At 46.5% G+C, this 12,341-nt stretch overlaps 1 protein-coding gene across 3 annotated transcripts in view; it reads left to right on the top strand.

The window, feature by feature from the left end:
• LOC147700999 (phospholipase A2 inhibitor and Ly6/PLAUR domain-containing protein-like) overlaps positions 1-12,341 on the top strand; it is a 313,626-nt gene that overhangs the window by 162,934 nt on the left and 138,351 nt on the right. For all 3 annotated transcript variants that reach the window (XM_086929821.1, XM_086929820.1, XM_086929822.1), the window contains one exon: positions 180-326. In XM_086929821.1, the coding sequence (XP_086785947.1) occupies positions 180-326 (147 nt within the window). The remainder of the gene's footprint in view (positions 1-179; positions 327-12,341) is intronic.

Raw genomic sequence — 12,341 nt, 5'->3', positions numbered from 1 at the left:
TGTTAAAGGCCCACACCCTTGTTCTGGGCTCTCACCTGTGGCTTGGGCCTATAATTTGAGTTCAGGGCCTTTAACCACTGGTATAGTCCTTTGCAGCGGGCTCTAAAGCAAAATGAATGCTGCTTTTGACTGAATTGCTTATGAAACTTACTTTAAGACTCTAATTCTTTTCCCTTTAGGTGTCTCACACACTACTGCTTTTGCCCGAACCTGTGGAACCTCCAAAGACTGCAACACGATGGCCAGTCTGACTAACCAGAAGATAGCCATAAAATTAAGCTCAACCTGCTGCCCGACTGATGACTGCACTCCCCCACAGCCAAAATGTACGTGAGTCTTTACGCATGCGTGACTTACGCTGGAACAGGTAGTAATCTATTGCCTTCTATGTGCCATGAGGCTGCGGGGGACACCACGTGTGTTCCCAGTACCCGATGAACAGGTAATCCCTCTCATTGTTATTAGTGAGTCAGTTGACCCACCTCCGCACCATACATGGGACATCCGCGTCCAACCTGGCTGAGAAGACGTCTCCCTGGCGCCGGCTTAACCAATCAGTGACAGGGGTCTAAACGGCACAGATTGACACAGCTGATAGGCCAATTTTGTTAATGTACCTCAGCACCAACTGAGCGTTTTCCACCCAGATTGGGACTGAGAAAAAATAGGCACAGGCACCAAAATAATAACGGCCCCCATTACCTAACCAGTTAACTAAATAAAAGTGGACCAAATTTGCAATTCAGGCCAGTTTTCAACTTGTAAAGACACACTGTATGAGAATGTTGCAAGGTATTGGGGAATGCATGCATGTGTTTGTGGCAAATATTTTCTGTGGTGCTATCAGGAAAATCAACAGTAAAAACCCACCCACCTGGCCATAAAACAGTCCACAAATTTCTAAACAAAAACAGCACACACACTGATCTGTCCAACTAGCCCATCAGGCACTACTTTATTGCCCTATAGGCCGGCCAGAGGCTGGTTCCATCAGAAGGTGGCACACAATTGGCCCTCCTCAAAGCGTGTGTATGTCAGAATATTATAGGCTGACCTAAATATTGTAATAAATATCAATCATCAATACATTGTGCCAGTAGTTGTAGAGTTCCTAATGTTAGCTACAACCTTCCAACATTTTGTAAATGATATTAGAAATGAACATTAGTGTCAGACCTTATCCTGAGGACAATACTCCGGGACCAAACCAGGAGAGCACCTGTAGGGTCCTGTGCCTCCACAGGCATTGTCAGTGCATGGAACACAGTTGCAAGCAGAGCATCTCGAAGCCTGGGCGCCTTTTGCATAATTTCCTTTGTAGGAAATATGAGTAATTCCTGGAAAATTATACAAAATTACAAAAAATGACGAACCACCTTTGTGCACTACGTTTTTAGCACAGTGTGCATCCTCACGTCTATTTTGTATTTTGCACTTTAAAAAAACCCACAAACTCCCATGTGATGTGAACAAGAGCCACCCTCATGATCTTTGTTCACGTTGTTGCAGTGCACCAGCAATATGGTTATTACCCATCCTAAATTTCAGTTAAATAACGTGGCTTAATCTCGGACATTTTGGGTAACAATTGTAAACCAAAATGCCGGAAATTGTGCTAGTTTACACTGGTGTAAATTAAATTTCACCTAGGCCTATCCATTTGATAAGCAGGCCAGGGACACAGACAGTACAGTAAAGACCAGTTCTTTGACATTAGCAGAACAGGTGAACACTGTATCCATGAATTCACTGTTACAACTAGTGCAGGAGTCATATGAACAGAACTTTTTGGGGTCGTAAACGGGCCGATTTGCAGAATCAGCCCGTTTGCTGTGGCGTATCAAGAGGAGAGGTGTGGGGGGAATCGGAGCTTTCGTCAGCACCCCCCCTCCTAAATGTGGGTGCCGCTGGGAGGCAAACGCAGGGACTAAGGTCTAGCTACGCCACTGCCCCTTTGCAACCGCAAAAAAGAATTTATCATCAATGCTCAAATCTCAAATTGCGGTTCAGTAACTTGTAAGGGAATTGCAATTTGGTTCAGCGATTCAGTATTTGAAAGGGTCGTGTTTAGGACACCCCTTCCAAATACCGAATTGCGGTGCTATGTGTGAATGTTTTGTGACCTAATTACATTCGAAAATGTTTTTTTTTTTTTAGAAACACCCCAAGGGAGGTGCTAACCATTTGCAAATAGGATGGGGTCCCCATGGTACCTCTTCCCCTTTGAGAATGTTCAACAAATTATTGTTTAAGAGCTGGCAGTGGACCCACAGACCACTGCCTACAGCTAAAAAAATAAAAGCAAAATGTTTTTTATTTTATTTTTTTAAACATCCCATTTTCCTTTAAAGAAAACATACTGCGTAAAAAAAAAAGAATGCTTTATTTAAAAGCAATCACAGACATGATGTTCTTAGTTCTCAATAATTTTAATTGAATTTTCAGAATAAATACTAAGAAAAGAGTTAAAAATAGCAGAGCGTAGAGGGAGAATGGGCTATGATCCCACGTCCAAGAGCCTATATGTCCAGCTTCAAAAAAGCTACCACCGCAACATATGTAGGACCAGAGCTGCATATTACGCCACTGAAATTCACAATAGCCAAAACGCTTCTAAAACTATTTTTAGAATCCTGAAAGAACTTAGCGCCAAAAAAACTGTAAATAACCCTAACACCTCTCCTGCTCTTTGTGAAAATCAGGCCACTTTTTTCTTGGACAAAATTTAAAAAATCTACAACTCGTTTACGACCACGTTCCAACCCATCTCCATAACCGAATCTCATTGACCCAAACTCTCCATCATTCCAGCTATTAGCCATGAAAATTATTTGACACTATGCGCCAAAATTAAATCCGGCTCCCCCGCAGATCCCTTGAAACCTGAATTTTTTAGAGAAGCCGGTGATCTAATACTAGGCCCACTCAGAGATATAACTAACTCCTCCTTCCTTACGGCCAACATTCCCGCCACCTGGAAGCAAGCATGGGTCTCTCCCATCATAAAAAAACCCTCACTTGACCGGATCTATGTTGATACAACGCATGTTATTACAACGCATGCTTTTACAACGCATTTTTTACAACGCAAAAACTTTTACAACGCATGTATTTACAACGAATGTTTTTACAACGCAGGTACCTTTACAACGCATACCATTACAACGTAAGTATTGGTAAATATATATTAATTTTATAATCGTAAATTAATTAAAAAATATATAATTTAATGTAATTTAATTTAAATTTAATTTTAATTTATTTTTACCCTGTACCCCTGTACCCACAAAACCCAAAACTGACCCTGAACCCCAAAAATACCCCTTTACCCAAAAACTAAAAACTGACCCTGAACCCCAAAAATACCCCTTTACCCAAAAACTAAAAACTGGCCCTGAACCCCAAAAATACCCCTTTACCCAAAAACTAAAAACTGACCCTGAACCCCAAAAATACCCCTTTACCCAAAAACTAAAAACTGACCCTGAACCCTAAAAATACCCCTTTACCCAAAAACTAAAAACTGACCCTGAACCCCAAAAATACCCCTTTACCCAAGAACTAAAAACTGACCCTGAACCCCAAAAATACCTCTTTACCCAAAAACTAAAAACTGACCCTGAACCCCAAAAATACCCCTTTACCCAAAAACTAAAAACTGACCCTGAACCCTAAAAATACCCCTTTACCCAAAAACTAAAAACTGACCCTGAACCCCAAAAATACCCTTTTACCCAAAAACTAAAAACTGACCCTGAACCCCAAAAATACCCCTTTACCCAAAAACTAAAAACTGACCCTGAACCCCAAAAATACCCCTTTACCCAAAAACTAAAAACTGACCCTGAACGCCAAAAATACCCCTTTACCCAAAAACTAAAAACTGACCCTGAACCCTAAAAATACCCCTTTACCCCAAACATATAACATTTAAAATATAATTATATACTTACCAATACTTACGTTGTAATGGTTTGCGTTGTAAAGGTACCTGCGTTGTAAAAACATTCGTTGTAAATACATGCGTTGTAAAAGTTTTTGCGTTGTAAAAGTTGCATTGTAATGGTATGTCGTTGTAAAAGTTGCGTTGTAAGTGATGTTTCCCCACTTGACCCTAACCTCCCTGAGAACTTCAGGCCAATCTCTCTGCTCCCCTGACCGGCCAAAGTGGCAGAAGCCCATGTTAATTCAACCCTGACCAACTTTCTGGTGTCTAATTCCATTCTAGACAGGTCTCAACATATATTCCGAGCCGGGCACAGCACCTAAACTGCCCTCCTGAGCGTCATTGAACATCTTCGGACCATACTGGACGCAGGAGGAACGGCAGCACTGATTCTTTTAGATCTCAGTGCTGCCTTCGACATGGTTTCTCACAAGGTGCTGTTGTCCAGACTTGAGGAAGTAGGAGTTGTCGGCCAGGCTCTTAGTTGGTTTAAGGCTTTCCTGTCAGACAGATCTTTCAGGGTCTCCATTCCGCCTTTCCTCTCTAAGGAATGTCCCGTTGAACAGGGAGTTCCCCAGGGGTCGGCTCTCAGCCCCACCCTGTTCAACGTGTATGTCCTTCCGTTGGCAGAGGTAGCCAGGAAGCGTGGGCTCACACTGGTATCCTGGGCCGACAACACCCAGCTGGTGGTAGCACTAAAAGACGAGAGTGGCTTGAGTGCTCAGAATTTCAAACAAACCTTCACAGACATCATCAGCTGGATGTCAGCAAACTACCTCCAACTTAATGCTGGCAAAACTGAGGTCCTGTTGCTAGGTAAAGACACAACGGCCTGGGGAATCAACTGGTGGCCTGAAACTATGGACCAACCGCCTGTACCCACGAATGTGGTAAAAAACCTAGGAGTATGGGTGGACTCTGCCTTGAACTTTACCCACCATACTAAAAAAGTGGCTGCCACATGTTTCGGAATTTTACGAAACCTTCGGCCTATTTTAAAATATTTTGACCATCAGACCCGCCAAGTGGTGGTACAATCAGCAATTCTATCGCGGCTAGACTACGCTAGCTCCTTACTGTTGGGAACTAACGTAGCCGAGAAAGTTAGACTACAGAGAGTCCAAAACGCTGCCGCGAGAGCCCTGACGGGTCCACCCTGGCACAAAGTGGTTTCCTCTACTCTCAAGAGCCTACATTGGCTCCCAGTTGAAAAGAGGATCCACTTTAAATCCTTATGCCTTGCTTTTAAAATTCTGAAACTTGCCTCCCCCCCATGCTATGTCCACTCCTCTCTCCCTACGTTCCTCGACGCACCCTTCGGTCGGAGGGACAGAACCTGGTCACCATCCCCCGCATCAAGCTAAGCCGAATGGGCGGTCGCTCATTTGGATACTTAGCTGCCAAACTCTGGAATGGGCTCCCAGCCCAGATCCGTGAGATGAACGATCTTTTATCCTTCAGGAAAGCCATCAAAACGTACCTTTTTATATAGTTATGTTTTGTGCACTTCAGGACAACCCCCCTCTAATTTACATCTTCAGCTGTCCCCTGGACATTGGCTAGCGCCGGGATGCCCCTTAGCTGGGGCAGCCGTGCGCTATATAAACACCTATAACATAACATAGCATAACATAACAAAACATAACATAACATAAACAGACAATACAAAAAAATATACATGAGCAATGTTGGACTTGGCCCTTTCGGCAGGTTCACCCCAAAACTTTTTGCGTTCTCCTAGCCTGTTTCTGTAACCTGGTGTTGGGGATTTTAGGCCTCTGCACACTTTTTCACTGTAGTCCAGTGTAAAGTGCGTGCGCTCTCTGTGTATGTGTGGTGAGACTGGCCTACCCTCCCATAGGAATGCATGGGGGATATGTGTGTCCAGGGTAGCTCCTGATGTGAGAGGAGGCCAGGAGCGAGTTTGGTATGTGCGAACTCGTGAGATTAAATGCTGTGCGATGGTGTGCGCAGATTGAGTGTGGCTAGTGGGGAAGTGCCACTTTTAGAAGTTACGATCTAGAAAAGGGGGTGGTGATGAACAGAGTGTCTGAATTAAGCAGACCACTCTTACCCAGTCCAAAGATCAGGGCTTGATCCATCACCGTTATTTATCTCACTGCACCATCCCAGCTCAGAACCTGGCTATTTGCAAATCAGTCCGTCCCTGGCCCAGTGCATCATGGGAACAGGGCAGACTAAACTACCAAGCCAATTCTTCACCAGAAAGGAGACAAGCTACCGGGGACCGGTTTCTGGCATTTCAGCCGTTTTCGGCCCGGCTTGCTTGAATCCTGATGGTGCAGTGAGAAAGGGACTCATGTCTGAGTATACCCTGCCACACCTATAGTGGCCAAAAACGATTCAGAAAAGGGGTCACCGGTAGCTTGTTTCCTTCCCAGTATAAGAATTGGCTTGGTAGTTTGGTCTGCCCTGTTCCCATGATGCACTGGGCCAGGGACAGACTAATTTGCATATAGCCAGGTTCTGAGCTGGGATGGTGCAGTGAGATAAATAACGGTGATGGATCAAGCCCTGATCTTTGGACTGGGTAAGAGTGGTCTGCTTAATTCAGACACTCTGTTCATCACCACCCCCTTTTCTGAATCGTTTTTGTCCACCATAAGCGTGGAAGGGTATACCCAGATGTGAGTCCCTTGCTCATTCCACCATCAGGATTCAAGCAAGCCAGGCCGAAGACGGCTGAAATGCCAGAAACCGGTCCCCGGTAGCTTGTTTCCTTCCCAGTATAAGAATTGGCTTGGTAGTTTGGTCTGCCCTGTTCCCATGATGCACTGGGCCAGGGTCAGACTAATTTGCATATAGCCAAGTTCTGAGCTGGGATGGTGCAGTGAGCTAAAAAACGATGATGGATGAAGCCCTGATCTTTGGACTGGGTAAGAGTGGTCTGCTTAATTTAGACACTCTGTTCATCACCACCCCCTTTTCTGAATCATTTTTGTCCACCATAAGCGTGGAAGGGTATACTCAGATGTGAGTCCCTTGCTCATTGCACCATCAGGATTCAAGCAAGCCGGGCCGAAGACGGCTGAAATGCCAGAAACTGGTCCCCGGTAGCTTGTTTCCTTCCCAGTATAAGAATTGGCTTGGTAGTTTGGTCTGCCCTGTTCCCATGATGCACTGGGTCAGGGTCAGACTAATTTGCACATAGCCAAGTTCTGAGCTGGGATGGTGCAGTGAGCCAAAAAAACGGTGATGGATGAAGCCCTGATCTTTGGACTGGGTAAGAGTGGTCTGCTTAATTTAGACACTCTGTTCATCACCACCCCCTTTTCTGAATCATTTTTGTCCACCATAAGCGTGGAAGGGTATACTCAGATGTGAGTCCCTTGCTCATTGCACCATCAGGATTCAAGCAAGCCGGGCCGAAGACGGCTGAAATGCCAGAAACCGGTCCCCGGTAGCTTGTTTCCTTCCCAGTATAAGAATTGGCTTGGTAGTTTGGTCTGCCCTGTTCCCATGATGCACTGGGCCAGGGTCAGGCTAATTTGCATATAGCCAAGTTCTGAGCTGGGATGGTGCAGTGAGCTAAAAAACGGTGATGGATGAAGCCCTGATCTTTGGACTGGGTAAGAGTGGTCTGCTTAATTTAGACACTCTGTTCATCACCACCCCCTTTTCTGAATCATTTTTGTCCACCATAAGCCTGGGAGGGTATACTCAGATGTGAGTCCCTTGCTCATTGCACCATCAGGATTCAAGCAAGCCGGGCCGAAGACGGCTGAAATGCCAGAAACCGGTCCCCGGTAGCTTGTTTCCTTCCCAGTATAAGAATTGGCTTGGTAGTTTGGTCTGCCCTGTTCCCATGATGCACTGGGCCAGGGTCAGACTAATTTGCATATAGCCAAGTTCTGAGCTGGGATGGTGCAGTGAGCTAAAAAACGGTGATGGATGAAGCCCTGATCTTTGGACTGGGTAAGAGTGGTCTGCTTAATTTAGACACTCTGTTCATCACCACCCCCTTTTCTGAATCATTTTTGTCCACCATAAGCGTGGAAGGGTATACTCAGATGTGAGTCCCTTGCTCATTGCACCATCAGGATTCAAGCAAGCCGGGCCGAAGACGGCTGAAATGCCAGAAACTGGTCCCCGGTAGCTTGTTTCCTTCCCAGTATAAGAATTGGCTTGGTAGTTTGGTGTGCCCTGTTCCCATGATGCACTGGGTCAGGGTCAGACTAATTTGCACATAGCCAAGTTCTGAGCTGGGATGGTGCAGTGAGCCAAAAAAACGGTGATGGATGAAGCCCTGATCTTTGGACTGGGTAAGAGTGGTCTGCTTAATTTAGACACTCTGTTCATCACCACCCCCTTTTCTGAATCATTTTTGTCCACCATAAGCGTGGAAGGGTATACTCAGATGTGAGTCTCTTGCTCATTGCACCATCAGGATTCAAGCAAGCCGGGCCGAAGACGGCTGAAATGCCAGAAACCGGTCCCCGGTAGCTTGTTTCCTTCCCAGTATAAGAATTGGCTTGGTAGTTTGGTCTGCCCTGTTCCCATGATGCACTGGGCCAGGGTCAGACTAATTTGCATATAGCCAAGTTCTGAGCTGGGATGGTGCAGTGAGCTAAAAAACGGTGATGGATGAAGCCCTGATCTTTGGACTGGGTAAGAGTGGTCTGCTTAATTTAGACACTCTGTTCATCACCACCCCCTTTTCTGAATCATTTTTGTCCACCATAAGCCTGGGAGGGTATACTCAGATGTGAGTCCCTTGCTCATTGCACCATCAGGATTCAAGCAAGCCGGGCCGAAGACGGCTGAAATGCCAGAAACCGGTCCCCGGTAGCTTGTTTCCTTCCCAGTATAAGAATTGGCTTGGTAGTTTGGTCTGCCCTGTTCCCATGATGCACTGGGCCAGGGTCAGACTAATTTGCATATAGCCAAGTTCTGAGCTGGGATGGTACAGTGAGCTAAAAAACGGTGATGGATGAAGCCCTGATCTTTGGACTGGGTAAGAGTGGTCTGCTTAATTTAGACACTCTGTTCATCACCACCCCCTTTTCTGAATCATTTTTGTCCACCATAAGCGTGGAAGGGTATACTCAGATGTGAGTCCCTTGCTCATTGCACCATCAGGATTCAAGCAAGCCGGGCCGAAGACGGCTGAAATGCCAGAAACTGGTCCCCGGTAGCTTGTTTCCTTCCCAGTATAAGAATTGGCTTGGTAGTTTGGTCTGCCCTGTTCCCATGATGCACTGGGTCAGGGTCAGACTAATTTGCACATAGCCAAGTTCTGAGCTGGGATGGTGCAGTGAGCCAAAAAAACGGTGATGGATGAAGCCCTGATCTTTGGACTGGGTAAGAGTGGTCTGCTTAATTTAGACACTCTGTTCATCACCACCCCCTTTTCTGAATCATTTTTGTCCACCATAAGCGTGGAAGGGTATACTCAGATGTGAGTCCCTTGCTCATTGCACCATCAGGATTCAAGCAAGCCGGGCCGAAGACGGCTGAAATGCCAGAAACCGGTCCCCGGTAGCTTGTTTCCTTCCCAGTATAAGAATTGGCTTGGTAGTTTGGTCTGCCCTGTTCCCATGATGCACTGGGCCAGGGTCAGACTAATTTGCATATAGCCAAGTTCTGAGCTGGGATGGTGCAGTGAGCTAAAAAACGGTGATGGATGAAGCCCTGATCTTTGGACTGGGTAAGAGTGGTCTGCTTAATTTAGACACTCTGTTCATCACCACCCCCTTTTCTGAATCATTTTTGTCCACCATAAGCCTGGGAGGGTATACTCAGATGTGAGTCCCTTGCTCATTGCACCATCAGGATTCAAGCAAGCCGGGCCGAAGACGGCTGAAATGCCAGAAACCGGTCCCCGGTAGCTTGTTTCCTTCCCAGTATAAGAATTGGCTTGGTAGTTTGGTCTGCCCTGTTCCCATGATGCACTGGGCCAGGGTCAGACTAATTTGCATATAGCCAAGTTCTGAGCTGGGATGGTGCAGTGAGCTAAAAAACGGTGATGGATGAAGCCCTGATCTTTGGACTGGGTAAGAGTGGTCTGCTTAATTTAGACACTCTGTTCATCACCACCCCCTTTTCTGAATCATTTTTGTCCACCATAAGCGTGGAAGGGTATACTCAGATGTGAGTCCCTTGCTCATTGCACCATCAGGATTCAAGCAAGCCGGGCCGAAGACGGCTGAAATGCCAGAAACTGGTCCCCGGTACCTTGTTTCCTTCCCAGTATAAGAATTGGCTTGGTAGTTTGGTCTGCCCTGTTCCCATGATGCACTGGGTCAGGGTCAGACTAATTTGCACATAGCCAAGTTCTGAGCTGGGATGGTGCAGTGAGCCAAAAAAACGGTGATGGATGAAGCCCTGATCTTTGGCCTGGGTAAGAGTGGTCTGCTTAATTTAGACACTCTGTTTATCACCACCCCCTTTTCTGAATCATTTTTGTCCACCATAAGCGTGGAAGGGTATACTCAGATGTGAGTCCCTTGCTCATTGCACCATCAGGATTCAAGCAAGCCGGGCCGAAGACGGCTGAAATGCCAGAAACCGGTCCCCGGTAGCTTGTTTCCTTCCCAGTATAAGAATTGGCTTGGTAGTTTGGTCTGCCCTGTTCCCATGATGCACTGGGCCAGGGTCAGACTAATTTGCATATAGCCAAGTTCTGAGCTGGGATGGTGCAGTGAGCTAAAAAACGGTGATGGATGAAGCCCTGATCTTTGGACTGGGTAAGAGTGGTCTGCTTAATTTAGACACTCTGTTCATCACCACCCCCTTTTCTGAATCATTTTTGACCACCATAAGCCTGGGAGGGTATACTCAGATGTGAGTCCCTTGCTCATTGCACCATCAGGATTCAAGCAAGCCGGGCCGAAGACGGCTGAAATGCCAGAAACCGGTCCCCGGTAGCTTGTTTCCTTCCCAGTATAAGAATTGGCTTGGTAGTTTGGTCTGCCCTGTTCCCATGATGCACTGGGCCAGGGTCAGACTAATTTGCATATAGCCAAGTTCTGAGCTGGGATGGTGCAGTGAGCTAAAAAACGGTGATGGATGAAGCCCTGATCTTTGGACTGGGTAAGAGTGGTCTGCTTAATTTAGACACTCTGTTCATCACCACCCCCTTTTCTGAATCATTTTTGTCCACCATAAGCGTGGAAGGGTATACTCAGATGTGAGTCCCTTGCTCATTGCACCATCAGGATTCAAGCAAGCCGGGCCGAAGACGGCTGAAATGCCAGAAACCGGTCCCCGGTAGCTTGTTTCCTTCCCAGTATAAGAATTGGCTTGGTAGTTTGGTCTGCCCTGTTCCCATGATGCATTGGGCCAGGGTCAGACTAATTTGCATATAGCCAAGTTCTGAGCTGGGATGGTGCAGTGAGCTAAAAAACGGTGATGGATGAAGCCCTGATCTTTGGACTGGGTAAGAGTGGTCTGCTTAATTTAGACACTCTGTTCATCACCACCCCCTTTTCTGAATCATTTTTGTCCACCATAAGCGTGGAAGGGTATACTCAGATGTGAGTCCCTTGCTCATTGCACCATCAGGATTCAAGCAAGCCGGGACGAAGACGGCTGAAATGCCAGAAACCGGTCACCGGTAGCTTGTTTCCTTCCCAGTATAAGAATTGGCTTGGTAGTTTGGTCTGCCCTGTTCCCATGATGCACTGGGCCAGGGTCAGACTAATTTGCATATAGCCAAGTTCTGAGCTGGGATGGTGCAGTGAGCTAAAAAACGGTGATGGATGAAGCCCTGATCTTTGGACTGGGTAAGAGTGGTCTGCTTAATTTAGACACTCTGTTCATCACCACCCCCTTTTCTGAATCATTTTTGTCCACCATAAGCGTGGAAGGGTATACTCAGATGTGAGTCCCTTGCTCATTGCACCATCAGGATTCAAGCAAGCCGGGCCGAAGACGGCTGAAATGCCAGAAACCGGTCCCCGGTAGCTTGTTTCCTTCCCAGTATAAGAATTGGCTTGGTAGTTTGGTCTGCCCTGTTCCCATGATGCACTGGGCCAGGGTCAGACTAATTTGCATATAGCCAAGTTCTGAGCTGGGATGGTGCAGTGAGCTAAAAAACGGTGATGGATGAAGCCCTGATCTTTGGACTGGGTAAGAGTGGTCTGCTTAATTTAGACACCCTGTTCATCACCACCCCCTTTTCTGAATCATTTTTGTCCACCATAAGCGTGGAAGGGTATACTCAGATGTGAGTCCCTTGCTTATTGCACCATCAGGATTCAAGCAAGCCGGGCCGAAGACGGCTGAAATGCCAGAAACCGGTCCCCGGTAGCTTGTTTCCTTCCCAGTATAAGAATTGGCTTGGTAGTTTGGTCTGCCCTGTTCCCATGATGCACTGGGCCAGGGTCAGACTAATTTGCATATAGCCAAGGTCTGAGCTGGGATGGTGCAGTGA

Source organism: Lissotriton vulgaris, chromosome 7, assembly GCF_964263255.1.
Source record: "Lissotriton vulgaris chromosome 7, aLisVul1.2, whole genome shotgun sequence".
Classification (NCBI taxonomy): Eukaryota; Metazoa; Chordata; class Amphibia; order Caudata; family Salamandridae; genus Lissotriton; species Lissotriton vulgaris.
The sequence above is the reverse complement of the archived record's forward strand: the minus strand, read 5'-3'. Positions and strand labels throughout refer to the sequence as shown.